This window comes from Scardinius erythrophthalmus (genome assembly GCF_964197995.2).
Source record: "Scardinius erythrophthalmus genome assembly, chromosome: 24".
NCBI classification, from domain to species: domain Eukaryota; kingdom Metazoa; phylum Chordata; class Actinopteri; order Cypriniformes; family Leuciscidae; genus Scardinius; species Scardinius erythrophthalmus.
In genome coordinates, this window is record NC_138244.1 from 11,858,071 (window position 1) to 11,878,412 (window position 20,342).

The 20,342-nt window shown below is 38.1% G+C and overlaps 1 protein-coding gene across 1 annotated transcript; it reads left to right on the forward strand.

Moving 5' to 3' along the window:
* Positions 1-16,654: 16,654 nt before the first annotated feature.
* On the forward strand, positions 16,655-17,917 carry chst1 (carbohydrate (keratan sulfate Gal-6) sulfotransferase 1; the record flags this gene model as incomplete). The annotated part of the gene is made up of 1 exon (XM_081355991.1): positions 16,655-17,917. One exon carries the CDS (start codon positions 16,655-16,657, stop codon positions 17,915-17,917), a length of 1,263 nt encoding a protein of 420 aa, XP_081212117.1.
* Between the last annotated feature and the right edge of the window lie 2,425 nt (positions 17,918-20,342).

Consider the following 20,342-nt stretch of genomic DNA (forward strand, 5'->3'; position numbering starts at 1 on the left):
ACTTAATTCATATAGCCTATGCTATTTTTAGTTCTAAACCACTAAAAGGTTTATGCGCTGAAATACAGCACATACTTTTTTTAAGTTTTATTTATATGCCTTTATTGGATAGGATAGAGAACAGACAGGAAAGCACGGGTGGAGAGAGGGGAACAGGATCAGCAAAGGACCTTGAGCCAGAAATCGAATTTGGGTCGCTGGAGGCGCTGCCCACGAGGCTATCGGCTCCAACAAAATATAGCACTCACTTGTATTAGATTAGTTGATTTGTTTTATTTTAAAGGGATGGCTCATCATGAACATTCTGTAATCATTTACTCACCTAATGTTGAAACCTGTTAGACTTTTTTCTTCTGTGGAACACTAAAGAAAATATTTTGTAAAACAAAAAAGATATGGCATTTGAATGGTATATTTTTATAGATAGATTAAACAAAGTTGTTTTGGACCCCATTGACTTTCATTCTATATACAAAAACAGTTGAAACCTGCACATTGTCTTCAAAGTAAAAAAAACATATACATTTCAAACTGAGCCATCCTCAGTGGCCATGTCAGAAACACTCCATCAGAGCCTGGATGAAAGATTTCCAATTAAAAGAAAATTTGATGGTTCTCAGGTGGGATGGCTTTGATAGGATGTTTCTAAAAATGGACGTCTTTTATGCTCGGTTTGACTGCCAAATCCTGGCTCTGTGATCCATCACAATGTAATACATCTGCCCTAATCCAGTATAGGCTTTTTGTGTTGTTTCTGTAATCTTAGAAAAACCATTAAAGCACCCAAAGCTCGTATGATTCCATAATTCAGTCTGTCCCACAAACTCTGCTAACAGCTAGAAATGCATCTATTTAGGGAACAAGAGAGAAGAAGAGAGAATAGAGGAAGAGCAGGAAAAGAGAAAATGATGGCAGTAATTTAAGTAAACTGTAGCACTTAATAAATGGATGGAAAGAGTTCATTCCAATAGAGGGCAAAGTAATTAGAGGAAGGTGATGTATTTTCACCATAACGATCCTTCTAATGTGAAGCAATGGGAGTGGTGAGGTTTTGTGGGGTGAAAAAAAGGTACTTTTAATAATGCTTGAAATATTGAATGATGGCTATGTGGACGTGAGGGTGCTGATATATGATTTGAAACCTGTGTTTTATATTACACTATACATTAGCCTTTGAATTATGTCTCAGAAATGTTTTTTTTTTTTATGGTCATACTGTGACTCACACAAGGAAAATCAAGTTTCTTTTCAGACCCGAAAAACCTGCATGTAAAGCTGGAATTAAGTTAGCTACGGTAAGATACAAAGACCTTGGTTTCTCAAAAATGCATTATGAAAAGAAATGTGCTCGGCCCCAAATGTCCTGAATGTTTAAGGTGGCTCTAACTGTTATTTTTGTCATGCGGCTGAGGTGCTTGGAGCAGCAGGTAAAGCAGGTTAAGCTTTTTAGGGGGAAAGAGTAATGCAGGAGTCTCTCTCAAGAGACAGAGACAGAGGTGAGGGCACTGCAAATGAGAGAAGATCATTATTCTGGGAGCGCAAAACACCATCATGGCTTTGCCTTCTTGGTATATATATATATATATATATATATATATATATATATATATATATATACAGTATATATAATATGGAAATCCAATATAGTGTTTGAAGTGAGCTTTGATTCCATCATTAAAGGGGGGGTGAAATGCTCATTTTCACTCAATCTCCTGTTAATCTTGAGTACCTATAGAGTAGTATTGCATCCTTCATATCTCCAAAAAGTCTTTAGTTTTATTATATTTATAAAAGAAAGATAGGCTGTACCGAGTCTTTCCGGAGAAAACCGAGCGTCTGGAGGCGGGCCGTGTGGGCGAAGCTAAAGCTGTGCTAACGCGCCGAGCTAACAACAACACACAGAGACATTTGAAGCAGTTTTACTCACCGCCCGGTTCCAACGCACGACCGCAAACCTTTATCATTGTGACTGCTCGATCCTTAAGCATTAGACGATCTGCAAATCCGTCGATCTGGGCTTTGTTTATAAAACAATCATCGTCGAAATGCAGGGAACAAACAAAAACACTTGCACAACTCCGTTGATGCTCTGTAAAAATAAACTCCATCCACTGGTCCCTTAATGATGTTTTTTTTTGTTATAATCTGTGCAGGGTTGTCTTGCCCTGGCAACCAAAAACACACTTTGGTGACATTTCGCTCTCTCGCTCTGGTCAGTGAATGTCTCTGCTCTGGTCTACGTGTGCGCGCGCGCTCTTCCGGAGAAGTGCCCTTAGGACCCATATAAGGAAATTCCGCCACATCTGACGTCACACATGCCCATACTCGGAAAAAACTTTCCGAAACTTGTGACAAACCGGAAGGAGTATTTTTGGAACCAAAATACTCCTTCAAACGTACAACTTAATTTTTGTAACTTTGTCCATGTTTAGCATGGGAATCCAACTCTTTAACAGTGTAAAAAACTCAGTATGCATGAAATAGCATTTCACCCCCCCCTTTAAGTCAAATTAAAAAGAAATCTAGCTTTCCACTATAATGAAAAAAGAAATAGATTTAACAAATGATGATGGCCATGTATTAAAGTAATATGCAAATTACTAAATCATTTAAAGTCACTATAAAGCCTAATTGTAGTGAATGAGGAAACAACCTTGGACAATATTTATCATATGGTGACATGAGCTTTGAAGTACAGGGAAAAATGTAATAATATCAGTATAATAGCACAAAGTGATGCTGCAGATGTTTTAGTGAATTTTAATTAATCTTAGTTAAAGGGCACCTATTATGCCCCTTTTTAGAAGATGTAATATTGGTCTTGGGTGTCCCCAGAATGCATTTGTGAAGTTTCAGCACAAAATACCCCACAGTTTATTTATTATAACCATTTGAAAATGTCATTTTTGGGGCCTGTTTTAAAAAGAGCTGTTTTGGCGTCTACCACTTTAAATGTAAATGAGCTGCATATCCCCGCCCTGCTGCTGGACCCAGATGATGAAGACAGAGACTCTGGCACAGAATAAACACGAATGAGAATGGACTAAACGTCTCGGAATGGTTATTTGATACATTTATGTACTTACAAAGTTTTAATCGCGTCCCCTTTGCCATTATGGATGTGCAACACACACACACACACACGCATACACACACACACACAAACGAACTGTGATAACGTTCGCGCAATTTTTTGAAACTACACACACACACACACACACACACACACACACACACAAACACACACTACTGTGATAACGTTTGCTAAGTACAAACGATTTATTTATTTATTTCTTAAGGGGAGGGAGATAGACGTTTATATACTGTCTATGGAGATAGAGCAGACCTTAATTTATTTACATTTGTAAATGCTGCAAAAAAAAAAAATGCCTACGTGACATAAAACTGTCTGATGTTGTTTGTTGAGACATCCTATGACGACGACAATAAATAGCTTTAGACGCATTTGTTGTTGAACTGGCTGACATCGATTGAAATGACTATTTGCTCAAAAATCACAAAATACACTTACTTCTGGAGGTGACGTTGAATCGCGAACAGTAGGCAACGATCCACACTTGAGGATTAACTTTGACCCTCGTTCACTAAATAGTCAGTCAGAAAATGAATCTCGTATTTAGGAAGTTTAAGTGGTGCCTTTTCTTCATAAATAAAATGTCAGTGAAGACTAGTATGTCCATTCTTACATCCCACAACAGAACACCTACACTTCTTAGGAGACATTACCGGCTGTCGTTGAAACAATGGAGGATGGTGTACACAGATCACCGAGGGCGGGGTCTATGCCAAAACCAGATGTCAATCAAATCACGTCGGTGGGGCTTAGCTCAATTCTACGTCACAATGAGGGAAATCTAGAACAGGGTGTTCTGAGACAGTGCTTATGATTTATTGAGATAGTAAAAAAACTACTGGGTGGATTTTTATCATTCTAGGGTGGTTTTGCTTACACACTGCCAACACACATTTATGTTCAAACACCATGTAAAAGTGAATTTTGCATAATAGGTGCCCTTTAAGATTCCAGATTAAATAACAACCACCCCCAAACAGGTAAACTACATTGCCTTAGGAAATTTATTCTGGGTGGAATTAGCATTTTAAGTAAAGTTATGATATGATTATACATACAACTTTTCCTTGGCGGAAAATACTGGTAATAAAAGTCTCAGATTTATATTAAAGAATTGAAGGATTACATCCTTGCAAGAATATACCTTATTCAAAGCAGCGCCATGACAGGTTAGAAAGCGAGGCTGTGACGGATAGACTTACTGTGTTTTCAATGGCATCCGCTGTAAAAGCTGTATAAAGCTCCTATTCCACTTATAATTTTCCACAGCTCATGTTTTATGGAGTTATTATGTCTACTGAAGTTTCTTGGAAAGATATCTTTGCATTGTTTCATCAGCAGAACAATCCAAAAACACAGTACGACCCACTAAAGAGATATACGTCTATCTCTGCCTCGCTTTCATTCAGGTTAAAAATCCAAGATGGCACTGCTGTGAATAAGGTCTATAGCAACCATAAAGAACAACCAGTAACCACATAGCAATCACTCTTTCCATAGGTTACGTTATGCCAGTAGCAACAAGTGACTTGTCAGTATGAGTGAGTTATTTGAATCATTCATTCAAAACACTGAACAACTGTCTTTATGAACGAGTCATTGAGTCATTTACTCAATCCATGTAAAAACACTGAATCATTCAGGAACAGTGTGTTGCACCGCCTGGAACTAGTTTCGTTGCTAGTTCTAAAGTGACGTTTTTGAATTGGAGAATCTTTTGAAGCAAAGTCAGATCCTGAAAAAATGGCTAGGAAATTTGTTTTTGGGAAATCCCTTTTCCTAATATAATTATGATAAAACTGTCAAGAGACTGGTTCAGACTGGTAGGCATACCATGAATAAAATACCCTTTCCTTTTGTTAATGGGAATTTAATGTTTATTGTCACTTTCAGTATAACTGAACAATGAGAAAAAAATACATGATTCATATATGCCATTGTTAAAAATGACCTTGTATGACCTGACACCAGAAAAACTCATTTTTAACACAAAATCTCCATTAATGACTCAACTGCCCATGGATCAAATACCACTGAACGCCCTCAGATCTTATATTCAGTACACTTATCTGCCGTGAAGTCATTACGGTTCTTGTTCTTGTAGCATTAGGGCTGATATGGCTTTTGTAATGACTCTCTTTCAATTAAACAAAGCACAAGAGCAGTGGGCTGAAAAAGTGATTGCTCTCACTTAAAAGCGATTTGCTTGGCATACATCATTATTAGTGGTCCATAAAAGTCATAGAGATTGAAATCACGGTCACGTCTGAACAAAAATAATATTTCCAATGGCTATGATTTATGTGATCTGGGTGTCATGATGGTTGTGTGGGGTTAATTAGCAACAGGGATGAGCCTTCAACTACACTCATCTAGGATGTGTAATTAAGTCTTTCGTTTAAGTGCAAACGACTATTCGATCTCCTTTTAAACTTCAATCTCATATTCAGTGATTCTGCATGACCGAAATTAAATCATATTTAATGAATACTTTAAACCTAGATGCTCTTGGACCTAAGAGGCATTTGAAGTTGCAAAAAGCATGTAAATACTCAGACATATTTATGAGGAATTTATTCATCCCGTATTTTTTATGGGGTTTGCAATGTTACATAGAGACATCACAATAGCAGGCCTCATCTTGAAAAGGACATTCTGAATTATTCATAACTGCGCTCTTGACCCTGTACTTTTTCAGTGACCCATTACAAAATTGTGCAGTCATTTATTGCTGCCAAAAATCTCCACACATACATATCCAAACACGATCGGGCAATTACTCCCTCGTCAAGGGCTTCGGGCTGTTTAAAATGCTCTCTGTGCACCCCAAAAACACACTGTGCTGGAAGAAGGGCAGAATGTATTACAAGAGGCCATTAAATATGTCTGGCTCCTCCTTTATCCTGCACAGCAAGGACAGATCCAAAATCTTTGAGTAGGAACAGGATGATATTCCTGTCCTGAGCCCTGAGCGTGTCCTCCAGGTAGACTGGACTTGACATGCTCTGTGCACAAAGCAACAGAATACCATCTGGATCAACACCCACACAGACCCTTGGCCCTTCATTTCTGCCAATCAAAAGGGTCCCCTTCAGACCTGTTCCATCAGGTGGAGGAGAAATGCTACAAATCAGGGGAACGGATTTCAGTTTTTCCTGAGTGTAGGACATCAAACGCACATACTGTAGCATGTCATTTATTTGTTATTTGCTGTTTAGTTTGAAAGTGACTTCTGTGTGAGCTGTACTTCATTCATCACTACTACACTAGTATTGACAATCAACAAAGGACCTTTTTGCCCACAAAATTTCACTTATGTGACTTTTTACCAAAATGCAGGGGTTTTTTTTCAGTTACAACCAGTGGCGGCTGCTGGTCTTTCAAAGAGGGGAAGCTCATTTTCGGCCTACATCATAAAAATTGTCCATTTATTTATACGTAAATTCTACGTTCCTTTTCAAGAAAATGCTCTGTGACCCTGTCGTACCAACTAGGCGTCTTTTAATAATTAATAATATAATAAAGATATAAATAATAATTTAATAAAGTATAATACTACTACTACTAATAATATATGTTTTTAATTATTTTAATAATATTTTTTTTTAATTATTAGTAATAATAATATAAAAAAATATAATAAGTAATTATATAATAAAGGTATAAATGTATAATTGTGTGAAATGTATTATGAAAATCGGCTAGCAAATTCGACAAGCAAATACCAAGAAATAGGTTGCAGCAGTTTGTCTTTCGACTACACTTGAAAAATCCGCGATGGGACTGAGCTCGAACAGCTTCAGCATCAGCGACTTTTTATTGTATGAAATCGCTGTCAATCAAAAGGAGACGCAGTCTTTCGACAGACCCTCCAATCATCACGCAGAAGACCGGACTCCAGGCCAGCCCACTCTTCATTCACCCCCAGAGGCGCTGAGCGTCCGTGGGTGGGACATAATCGCAGCATTTATCCAATGACCGTCTAGTTTCGAAGCACTGAAAAAAACTGTTCAAAGCAACCTCATTGAAGTCAATAGAGCTGGTAAGTCCCGCCCCTTCCGCTAACCCCACTGGACCTCTAGGTTGAAAAATCGTCAATGCAAGTGAATGTGAGAAAATTATTATTTTCTGGTCCCTTTGAATTGTGCCATGAATGTGAACATATGTTTTCTGTGAATTTTTAATATAATTTTTCATGTAAAGAATTCTACAATTTAGCGGGTAGAAGTTTGATACGGTTAGACTTTGTGTGAGAGCACTTTGTGGACTACAACTCTTCGCTGCTTTCGACACGTTTGAAACGTCACCACCACTCGCACACGGACACTAGCTCACGGATCCCGCTAAACATGGCTGTGTCTTTGGTGCACTTCACCGCCTTCTTTCAGGGAGAGGACAAAATCGTTGAGGTTGGCGAAAACCACGGGTAAGTCAACTTTATGGGGTGACGTCACATAGGCGACATGTAGTCTTTCTCGTTATGGCTTTTCCACAACTGCTAGCCGAAGAATCATACAATATACTGTCAAACTCGTAACATGAAAAATTATATTAAAAATTCACAGACAACGTATGTTCACATTCATGGCACAATTCAAACGGGACCAGAAAATAATTATTTTCTCCCATTCACTTGCATTGACGATTTTTCAACCTAGAGGTCCACTTGGGGTTTTACGGATGGGCGGGACTTACCAGCTCTATGGACGCTAGGCTTCAACAGGGAAATGCACTGCAGACTCTACGTGAATGTATGAGAAGGAAATCGAGTCGGCCGACCTGCTATGTAACTGATTCTGAACGAACTCGTCTTTGAGATGAACGTTTTCTAACGCATTTTTAGTCAATAAAATGTTAACACAATAGAACATATTTGACCATTAATTTTTTGACATTGTGCAGTCTTAAAGAAATCCCCACTGGTTACAACCATTAATATAATGCAGTTGTTAATATAATAAACCTGTGGCAACTATAAGCTCTCCCTTAGTTCACCCAAAAATTACATTTCTGTCATTATTGGAGCATTATTTATGGCATCATTAAGGGTAGGTTTTAATAGTGGTTGGGAGGGGTTGGGCATTCGTTAAAGGGTTAGTTCACTCAAAAAATGAAAATTATGTAATTAATTACTCACCCTCATGTCATTGCAAACCCGTGAGATCTTTCTTTAGAACACAAATGAAGATATATTTCATGACATCCAAGAGCTTAATTACCAACCTTCTTTAAAATATCTTCTTTTGTGTTTAGCAGAAGAAATGAAATCATACAGGTTTGGAACAACTTGAGGGAGAGTAAATGATGACAGAATTTCCATTTTTGGGTGAACTATCCCTTTAAGGTTGAACAACTGTAGTCAAATGGGCTATTTTAACAATGTATTTACTACCTTTCTGGGCCTTGAAAGTAGTAATAACGTTGCAGTCTATGGGGGTTCAGAAAGCTCTCGGATTTCATAAAAAATATCTTAATTTGTGTTCCGGAGATGCACGTAGGTCTTACGGGTTTGGAAAGACATGAGGGTGAGTAATTAATGACAGAATTTTCATTTTTGGGTGAACTATCCCTTTAACAAATGCCAAACCTCACCCAACCACTAAATCTACCCTTAATGATGCTATTAGCTCCACCCCAACTCTGGTCTGAGACTGCTGGCCTGGCACCGTTGTGACGCATGGCTCTGCGGTTCCTCAGTTGGTTATTATTGGCTTTGACAGCAAGCTGAATAGAATGCACACTTTTCTAGAGCCAATCAATTCTCAGCAGTGAAAAAAACAAGAATCACGTTTAATTTACCCACATCCCACACAACTCTAGTGCATGATTTTAGAGTTGTTTTGACATTTTACCGCATAATATTTGTAGTTATTTTGTGGTTTTTTTTTATTTTCTCCATATAGCCCACGTATACATACAGCCCTATAGAATTATGCGTAAAACAAATTCAATAAATCAGCTCCATTGCGGATTCCAGTGATCAAAGACTTATGGCGTTTAGGGTTCCGCCTGGGCTCTCTCTTGAATGCGCGTAAAGCCGTTGCCAGAAGCCAGTGATTATAGTTTATAGTTTAAGTTTTAAATTGTAGATATTTTTCTTACAAAAACCCATCTCTTCAAGTTTTCTTAACTTCCTGTGACTCATTACTTTGAACCTGCCCACATCCCTGGCATGTTCTTCATGTTTTTTTAAACAAATTCATGCTTAACTTGTCTTTACGTTTGGCTTCTGTGCTTGCTAGAACAGGAATTTGGACGGGAATTAAACAACTTTGGCCAGTATTTATCACTGTATTGAAACATATGACACTGCAATGAAAGTTAATTAAGTTAAGATTCTTGGTTCAATAACAACAACCACCAAAGTGAACCCCTTTGTTTAGTTAAAATATGTGTAAATCAAATGAATCTTATATACAAGAAAATTTTAAAATACATTCAGATTGATACCAATAATAAAAATATATGGCATTTAAGTAAGACTTTTTCTCACGCGGCTGTTTACTTGATGCTTTCAATGTAATGTGAAATCATACGGTTCTTGTTCTTGTAGCATTAGGGCTGATATGGCTTCCGTAATGACTCTCTTTCAATTAAACAAAGCACAAGAGCAGTGGGCTGAAAAAGTGATTGCTCTCACTTAAAAGTGATTTGCTTGGCATACATCATTATTTGCGGCCCATAAATGTCATACAGATTGAAATCACGGTCACGTCTGAACAAAAATAATATTTCCAATGGCTATGATTTATGTGATCTGGGTGCCATGATAGTTGTGTGGGGTTAATTAGCAACAGGGATGAGCCTTCAACTACACTCATCTAGGATGTGTAATTAGGTCTCTCGTTTAAGTGCAAACGACTATTCGATCTCCTTTTTAACTTCAATCTCATAATCAGTGATGACCAAAATGAAAACAATTTTTTTTACAAATACTTTTAACCTAGACGCTTTTAAACCTAAGAGGCATATGAAGTTACAAAAAGAATAGATATACTGTATTTAAAGGGAATTTATTCAGCCTGGGATTTTTTTATGGGGTTTGCAATGTTACATGGGGGCAACACAACAGCAGGATTTGAAAAGGACATTCTGAATTATTCATAACTGCGCTCTTGACCCTGTACTTTTCGGTGACCTATTACAAAATTGTGCAGTCATTTATTGCTGTCAAAAATCTCCACACATACATATCAAAACACGATCGGGCAATTACTCCCTCGTCAAGGGCTTCGGGCTGTTTAAAATGCTCTCTGTGCACCGCAAAACCATGACACACTGTGCTGGAAGAAGGGCAATACATATTACAAGAGCCCATTAAAAATGTCCAACTTTTCCCCACTCACCAACAGGGTCCAAAATCTTCAAGTAGGAAGAGGATGATATTCCTGTCTCGAGACTTGAGCGAGTGGAAGACTTGGTGGAGGAAATGGTCAGCGCCATAAGCAACAAATGTCATCTGCATCGACGGCCACACAGACCCTTGGCCCTTTATTTCTGCCAATCCCCTTCAGGCCTGGAGCAGACATGCTATAATTCAGGGGATGGCATTTAAGTTTTTGCAAAGGCAATATGGGAGAAAGGGATTGTGTTCAAAAATGCACAAGTACAGCACATAAAGGGACTCAGCAGCCAATGCAAGCTGGACGTTGAAATTGTCTCATGACATAGTTGATTACACACAAACTGTTTTGTCAGCAATTTTTAGATGAGCTCGCCTAAGCTGTCAACTCCCCCAAGGAGATGAAAAACATTGCTTTCTCTTGAGAGGACAAAACCTTCATACGTTTATTTTTATAATAAAAGCAATCATGGGCACAGATATCTATTCATCATTTGAATAATAAACAGAGCACTACACTTATGACAAAAATATTCAGGTATGTTAGTCATTGCTTCGACAACAATGAATGTGAATATTTTGAAATTATGAAAGAACACATTTTATAGTTTCAAAGGGAGTGTGTAGCGTGCAAGCATGTTTTATTAAGTGATTACAAAAATAGAATCCACACAAGAGTAAATAGCACCATAAAGAACAAAAAAAATAACTATTCAAGAGCAAAGATTGTACTATGTAAGCAAAGACAAAGAAGTTTGTTTATCCAAACTTGCTGGATGTGACAACACATGGATTGGGAAAATGATTTTTTGTTGTTGTTGACCTTTAGGGCATATCGGAGAAATGACACCCTCTTGTGGTCTGGAAAAATACAGTAGCTAATCATGACTACTTATTTGTTTTGCCAACAATAAGCAGGCCAAATTTTCAAATGCTCAAGCACAGAGCTCTGTGCTGCAAATCTTACCAGAGAACAACACAATTATATGCAACACTACCCACAGTGCTTTCAACATATTTTCAACAACTGTCATTTTCACTTCCACACCTGTCCAATAAAATCAATGAAAATGAAGAATGAAACAATGAAAATAAAAACAAAAATCAAAGACACCTACTGACAGACCGTCAGCGCTGTTTATTCTCATCGTGGCTTGTTCTTAAGTCAGCTAATCTGCAATATGCAGCTTCTGTTTTCAGATCCAGGGAGCCGTTTGGTGTAATGGAAAGCACCATGGCAGCTCCTGTCTTAATTAGAGTTGGACTTGACGGCACACTGTTTTCCAGCCCTTTCTCTCCCCCACAAACTCTTTTCAATTACACAAAATAAAGTCAGCTGTCTCGTCTGGAGGCACTGATCCAAATCCGGCAGAGGAACAACCTTGACCAGCCGAGACCCAAATGTTCCTGACTCACGTATGAACCATCAGAGACAGTTCTCATATTCATTAAGCCTGTGTAGGTGAAGTTTGGGTTTAAAGCTGGGGAAATTTGTCTGAAAGCCTGAAAAGCTTTTACTGGTCAATAATCTAACATGTTGGCTGCCTGGAAAGCATAATATTTTGCTATACTTCATAAGATCTTAAAGGGCTGAGCTTTTGACATATAAGAGGTCATCATACAGTAAGAATATCAGTTTCAGAACTGAAAACTTCTTCCGAGTCGTTGTGGAATGTGCCACACATAATAGGTGAAAGACCGCATCTGTAGAAGAAGATCAATGCCTACTTCATTGCAACTTTGGCCCCGCCCACTGGCTTGGAGAGAAGAGCGATACAGGATCACTGGACTAAAAATAACATTACCTTCCAAAGGATCCTAATGCTAAGAATGTGGTTATTTATTTTCAACAATGTGAATGTCTCAGTTGACCATTATTTGTTTGTTCTGTACATTTCACTGTAGATTTTTTGGTAAATCAGTCGCAATTTCGGCGCAGGCTTTGTAAACAGACTTTTACGATATGGACTCTACAGTAATGCGACAACATGTAAGTAACCGTGTTAATTCTAATGCCTGATCTGAGATCAGTGATTTCTGATATGTACAGTCATGTACTGTCAGATGTTCTTTGTCTATGTGCCAGTAAATCAAACCAGTGACTAAATGGTCAACTTCACATTCTTTCTCTTAGAAGGATGAAAATAATCTGATATTTAAACTGTGAATCAATTACATATAGAAAGCATCAAAGAACGCTCCCTTTACAATTGCTGGAGCTGTCAATCAAACAGCGCGAGTTTATCAGTGACTGAGTTCTGGACTCGCGACAAAACTCCTGTTATAATCAACGAATCTCTTATTTACATTATGTTTGCAATGTTAGTTATGAGGAAATCATTCGTTAGTGTGCAGAAATGGAGTTGGAGAGACGAGATCACTGCATTCATGCGCTCAACATGTCTATGATCGGCTTCAGTGCTCATCACTGCAACCTTTCATACCACAATCTAAATATAATACAATAGATCTAAATACAATGCTAATAAACACTTTTCACAATTAGTTAACCTAGAGAGCTTAATAGTAAAAACGTGCTAAAAGTTTTCGAGAGTACCACATGTTAGCCAATCACAGTGGCCGTTTACACTGAAGTCTCACAGCAGACCCTTCAAACAGATCGTTCAAATCAAAGGGCTAAAATCAGGGAATAGGAAAAATGGCTTTTATTTTTAATTATGACAAAAATGTATGTAAAAATCATACTAACATTATAAGCTCCCCATGAAACATTATAAAACAATGCAGTTCATGACCACTTTAAAAATAAAGGTTCTTTATTGACATTCATGGTTCCATAAATAATTTGCATTTATGGTTCCATTAAGAAACTTTAACATCCATAGAACCCTTCTATTGAACAAAAGGTTCTTTAGTGGAAAAGGGTTCTTTAGATAATTGGAATGTTCTTCAAACTAAGACAAAAATAGTTCCTTTAAGATCTGTTAACTGAAAGGTGCAGCCCAAAATGGCATCATTGCGGACCCTTTATTTTTGTAAAAGTGTAGAATGTGAAAAGAAATTATGAATAAATAAAACATTTAATTCTGGGCCTTTCTGCTAGTCCATTAAACCAAGCCAGAGTCTAAGAGGTCTTTCAGAGTTTGTCATAAGTCTATTCTTGTTTCGCTTCTTCTGCCTCTTGCACAGTACAATCGCATATTGAAATCACGTTTCATGCTTTGGGTTTCCTCATTTCTCTGGACACGGTTGTCATAGAGGATCCGTAAATTCAGAGCACTAGAAAATAACTGCCGAATCGTTGATGCAGTGCAGTGTTCGGTGGACAGAGCGGGGAAGATCATTTGCGTCTGAAAGCTTATTACCAGCTCTCAGCAGGGTGGATAAAGGGGACATACACCCATCTTCACCCCAGTACTGCCATCGCCAATATGCAGGCCGACGTTTTCAAATGGTTGAGTACACACACTGATTGAAATTGGGGTTGCATTGAGCACACAAAGATAAAACTGATTTCGCAAAAAGCCAACCATAATCTCACATTTGGCAGCTTCTGAGATTGCAAGACACTGAACTGGGGGAAAAGCCCCATTTCAAATGCCAATGTCTGGCTTCAGGTGAAAGGATAAAAAGGGAAAAACACAGCAGATGAAAGGAAGAATTGGAGTTGGAAGGAATGCAGATTTGTGGTCCAAATGAACTCAAGTTTTAGATTGTATGAAGACATGAAATGATCATCCATCGCACTTTGTTAATTGCATCCTGCAGCTAAAATCAAAATGAAAGTGCCAAACAACGACAATTATGATATGCCTATGAAGTTTAAAGGAATAGTTCACCCTATATTAAGTGCATTACATTCTAAGTCTTTTGAAGTCAGGGATTGGACAAAATTCGGAAATTTCATTATACAGAAAAAAGCACAGGAATTTATTTTTGAGGTACACTGCCCTACATATAACTATCATTGAAAGTCTTATTCAAACAAAAACAGCACTAATAGTTAGAACCAACATAAGATCATATGGCGAAAAAAAATCAAACTTAATTATGTGTATAATGAGGAAAACACTCTTTTTCTACACATACTGTCCCATTACATAATTACTTTGGGCCATTCAGAATAACACATTTAAGTAAAAATGTAAAATTATAAAGAAAACAAATGAATTAGTCAATTTGAAAATTGTAATAGAAAATAGGTTTAAACAAAAATAAGTTCAATCATATTCAATAGTTTATAATAAAATCCAAAGTATTGTACTGTATCTAACAGATGAATATTGTGAGAAGATCAGAGTATAGAGAAAGAATGGCCCAAAAGAAGTAAGATATTAGCAGAATTAAAAGAGAGACAAGAAAGAAGCCCAGAGTCTTCTGAAAATAAACATTTTATATGCTATGCTTACATAACAGGAAGGGACTAGGGAAAGTATACCTATTAATATTCTTGGTTCTTCTTTTGCAGCCATTTAAGGATGGAGATCTGATTAGGTCATTAAGTTCTTGTAATATAGCAGATCTTGCATCATATGTCTGCAGAGATGAAAACAGATGCACTTTGATAACATGGTACATCATGCAATTAACTCTGAATACAATCAATAGCACCGAAAAATGCATGAAACAGCCTAAGGCATAAAAAGGATCTATAATTCATTAAGAAAAGAATAATTCGATTAATAACAAGGTCAAATTCATAAAATAAGTTAATAAAAGACATTAATCACAAGAATAAACTCAAATTTGAATACGAATAATTTCGCTTACACCTAAATATAGGGCCTATATATAGCGACTGAGAAAGAGCAAAAAAGAATGAAATTTCTCGATGCCACCAGCTCACTTCATCCAAACTAACTCCATGTTCAAAGGCTTTAGCGTCGAGCACAGACATGTTCTGAGGGAGGACGCGAATAGTGAACCAAATCTGCCTCCCCCCGTGCTGTTTTTTTCTCCTCAGCCTTTGTCAACTGTGGTTTTGTGGGAAGGGGGTGAATATTCGCATAGGGCTGTCTACGTTTTACTTAATCCGGGACCGACTGGCACACCTCTCTTCAGTCTTCTCCTCACGACGAACGAGCGAAATATCCGTCCGGTGTTTCGCGTTTAGTCACAGAGAGATGTCTGAGGATGCGCATCAATACCTTATTCATCCGTTGTCTCTCCACGGAGCCCGTCTTTGAATGTTTTATCCAGTGCATGAATGGAGCTGCTTGAGGATATTCGACCTTTTCATCGGGTTTTAGGGAATAAGGAACCCCTCGACATCTGAATAGGCTACGTGAATTAAAGCGATAAAACGTCTATGACGGGCGTTACGGGACGACTACGCAAAGCCATCGCGGCATATGGTGATTTTTTCCTTTTGTTTAAATTTTCGTCATGTTCTCATACAGCTTTATATGAGGCAAGTATATCGAAGTATTTATTTCACGATATTTTCGAGCCTAGTTGGAAATCTGAAATGTTCGCGCTGGAATAGGAGATAAGTTGGTCACCGTTTTATATAGTCGACAGACAGATCGGATCTGCTATTTTTTTATTTCCAACTGAATACCGAGTTGTGTTGCACTGCGGTAAATCAGAAGTCGACGCGCGCGGTCGTCGACGGCTGCCTTTCAAACCTATCATAATACGCATGCATATGGCATTGTGAGGTATTGCAATTAATGCATCTCTCTACAGGTGCCTGAACTGGTGCCAGATTCTGATTTTAACCTGCCTGCATTCTAGATGCTGTTGCCGAACCTTTGCTGATTTCCCCAAGGGAAAAACAAAATACCTCCGGCTTGTGTAAAAGCCTGTAGGAAGCAGTTTAGTTGTAGGAGTTTGGCTGCATTAAAACGTGAAGTACTTGATCAAAGTGTCATATTGCAATAAACGAATGCTTAAGGCTTGCATTGTGAAGCATAGTGTAGAATGTAATATAATATATTTTGAAGGCACATTTGTCTTTGACTGCTTGAAATTAAGGCTTAGCAAGGAGCCTCTCAAGTTAAGATTGGTCTTTCACATCTAGATTTAAAGTAGTTTTTTGCTTTTGATATTGACTTGTAAATCACAATTTCTGAAGTTAAATGTTCATAGATTAAATTTATTTGTTATTTCAGACCTGGTTAGATGTTTAAATTAAATGTTATACATCTTTATGCCTTACTTTTCCTAACTCACCGAGATATCTTTTTTTTCCCCCAGCTGCATCTTTGTCGATAGGATCAAATCGGACTGCATCCTCTAAATGAAGTTACCCAGCCATGCAATGTTCCTGGAAGGCTGTGATTCTGCTTGCATTGGTGTCCATAGCGATCCAATACACAGCAATCAGGACTTTTACAGCTAAGCCTTTTCATTTGTGCCCTGTTCCTAACCCTCTGAACTGTGGTTTGGGACAGGATGTGGAGTCCTTCGATCGGATGTGCGATGAGTACCCTTATTTTAATTACAATTCCTCCAGGAAGACTCACATCCTCATCTTGGCAACCACCCGTAGCGGCTCCTCTTTCGTTGGACAGTTGTTCAACCAGCATTCAGATGTGTTCTATCTTTTTGAGCCACTTTATCATGTCCAAACGACGTTAATCCCTCACCTTTCTTCCAGCAGATATGCTGTTGAGCGCAGAGTGATGCTGGGAGCAAGTCGTGACCTTCTTAGAAGCTTGTACAACTGCGACTTGTATTTCTTAGAGAGTTACATCAAACCGCAGCCGGCAAACCATACCACGGATAAACTCTTTCGCCGAGGAGCCAGCAAAGCCCTCTGCTCTATGCCGGTCTGTGATGCCTTCAGCCCTAATGATGGCAATATAGAAGAGGGGGATTGTGTTCGAAAGTGTGCCTCCCTTAACTTGACCCTAGCAACCGAATCATGTCGGGAAAGACGCCACGTGGCCATTAAAACAGTGCGTATTCCAGAGGTCAATGATCTTAAGGCACTGATTGAGGACCCTCGGCTTAATCTGAAAGTGATCCAGCTGGTGAGGGACCCGCGTGGAATATTATCATCGAGGATTGAAACTTTTCGGGACACATACCGCCTATGGCGGATCTGGAGAGCCACCGGCCGTAAACCCTACAACCTGGATTTGACTCAGCTAACAACAGTGTGTGACGACTTTCTAAACTCAGTGTCCACGGGCTTAAGCCGGCCGCCGTGGCTTCGAGGACGGTACATGCTAGTGAGATACGAGGACCTAGCCAGGAATCCGCTCCAAAAAACCAAGGAGGTTTATGAATTCCTTGGTCTTTCTTTGGAAAAAAACGTGGTGGACTGGATACATAACAACACAAGAGGCAATAACGATGTGTCAGCAAAGCATAAGTACGGCACGTTGAGGGACTCGGCGGCCAACGCAGAGAGCTGGAGGTTGAAATTGTCTCATGACATAGTTGATTACACACAAACTGTATGTCAGCACATTTTAGATGAGCTCGGCTACAAAGCTGTCAACTCCCCCGAGGAGCTGAAAAACATGTCGCTCTCTCTCATCGAGGACAAAACCTTCATACCTTTTTTGTAACAAAGGTAAACATGTGCACGCACAACTATTTTTCTACATTTATATTCTTGCCTTAATGTGATTGACATTTGCACTATGAACTTTTTTTACTTCGGAGACTCCCCTGCAGTCACCCTATGATTTTCTGAACAGCACAAGAACCAAAACACTTTAGCTGTAAAGAGATCTGAACTTCACCTTGATCGCAGCGATTGCATTGAGATAGTAATGTTCATTATTTATATATTAGAGCAGAGCACCACACTACTGATAAAGAAATTCTGTATGCTGGTCATTGCTTTGACAACAGTGAATGTGAATATTTTGTATGTCATAGAACCCAGACTATTCTCAAGAAAAACATTCTTTAATGTGGGACTGAAATGCTGTCATGTATAACAACAGCCGTGCAATAAAATTGTGAATGTCACAGTCAGGCTATTTCTCAGGTGTGTCTCAGTGTAAAGTCTTGTCTGCCACAGTTTTGGGGGTTTATTTTGGTTTGCTTTATGCATTGGTGCTGCGTCCAGGTAAAAAGAAAAGAATCTAAAGTAAAAGAATGCACTTCAGTCTGCTTGCTTTAGGTGGTCATGATTTACAAATACATTGTAAAAATCAATTATTGCTGTTACATCACAATGAAATAAGGTTTTTGTTATATTTTGCTAAATGCCATGATACTACTTCAGAAAAATCCAATGCAATCCAAGTTTTTAGAGTGGACAGTTTGGTAGTTTAATGTAATTTAGAGATTTTCATATGAAATGCATGAAATGATTCATTCTTTTATGGCTGTCCTCATCATCATACCACTAATTTTCATTGATTCAGTGCATATAGATTTGTATTTAGTGTTCATGGAAAAAAAATGTTTGGCTCATTGTATGTGAAAGAGACTTTTGCTATTTTTGAAATCTTAATAAATGTAGAGAAGCATAAATAAGATGTAATCACTGGTGAAACCACTTTTTTTTCCCATTTATAGTTGGAACAGCTTTTTTGTTGTAGCACAGTTTAAACGACAGTTGTGTACATGACTCTTGCTTGGTTGTCACAATGGCCTTAATTTGTTTTAATCCTTCATGGATTTTACATAATCTAGATAATCTGGATTCACGTTCAGGTTATTAAACCAGATATATTAATCTCATGATTGTCTCAATTGCTAACCCTCATCAATCTTCAATGTTAGATTTGTGTCAGCAGCATTAGAGAGCGTGAAGAGTGTGCGAGGACGAATTTTCTTTCATTCCACGAGATTGTCATCAGATATACACGCTTCATACACAGTCATGTACCATAGAAATTAATGTCATACAAGATACCATTGTTTAGTCTATCCTCGTTTGATCTTTCAAGACATCCAGAAGAAATGGCCCCCCCTTGTGGTCTGAAAAAATAGTCGTCATTAATCGTCATTTGAAATTGTGTTTCTCTGCTGCTAGTATACATAAGACTGATGAAGACTACAGTAAACACAGCACACTGCAGGACAATACAGCATATAAAAGTACAATACATTCATAACTGAGGTGAGGTGATGTGCAAACTCAAATAACAAAGCTTCTGTGTTCAGAGAACTACGTTTAAGTGGAGCTACTTCAGGAACTAAGGATTATGCACTATAGTAACTTGAGATTGAGGAAACAATAGTTAATCAGCCTAAATATTTACAAAGCAGAGGAAAAGAATGAACCCTGAACAGTAGGGCGATTATCAATTATGCAAGCTTTAAATAATGTCATGGAAATTCTATTCATAAGCTTAGCTATGCTGCACAGTTTAGTTTGGATAATTACTGCTCCCAAGCCTGTAATATCTAGTAATGGCAGAAATATAGCCATAATAGCTATATTTCACATTAAGTTGAAGCCACAACCTTGTAGCTATGGGTTCCAATCTGGTTTGTCATTTGCCAGTCCCATTTTCCCCTAATCATCCCTGTCAATAAAAATAAAAAAGTCCCATTAAAATAGTTTCAGTGTGGCATTTGTAATTCAGTAAAATTTGAGAATTTAAGGCACTTACACACACACTTTCTTGGCAGGTGGCTTATTTTGTGACCTGAGGTTTGTATGTATCACAATTTTCTATCCACATTTAAGCCATTTGTTTGATGAACTTTTAACTTTTTTCCCCATCAACCCTACAAAAGTGCACGAGTAATTGTCTTTCTGAGCCATCTCGCTTTATCCTTTGCCAAAAAAGCCACCAATAATTTGGCAGCACCAGTGGCCAGATCAGCTCAAAAATATGCCAGCTAGAAACTAAAGTTTAAAAAAAAAGGTGTTAGTGGTACTTAAAAGCAGATATTCTTGTGTAAATTACCCACTTAAATTTGTCTGTATGCTGAGGAAGCTATTTTTTCTCAACCCATACAGTAAAGAGAGCGAATCTGTGAAAGAATGGGAGGGATAAAAAAGGCCCCAGAGATGTCCAATGGTAC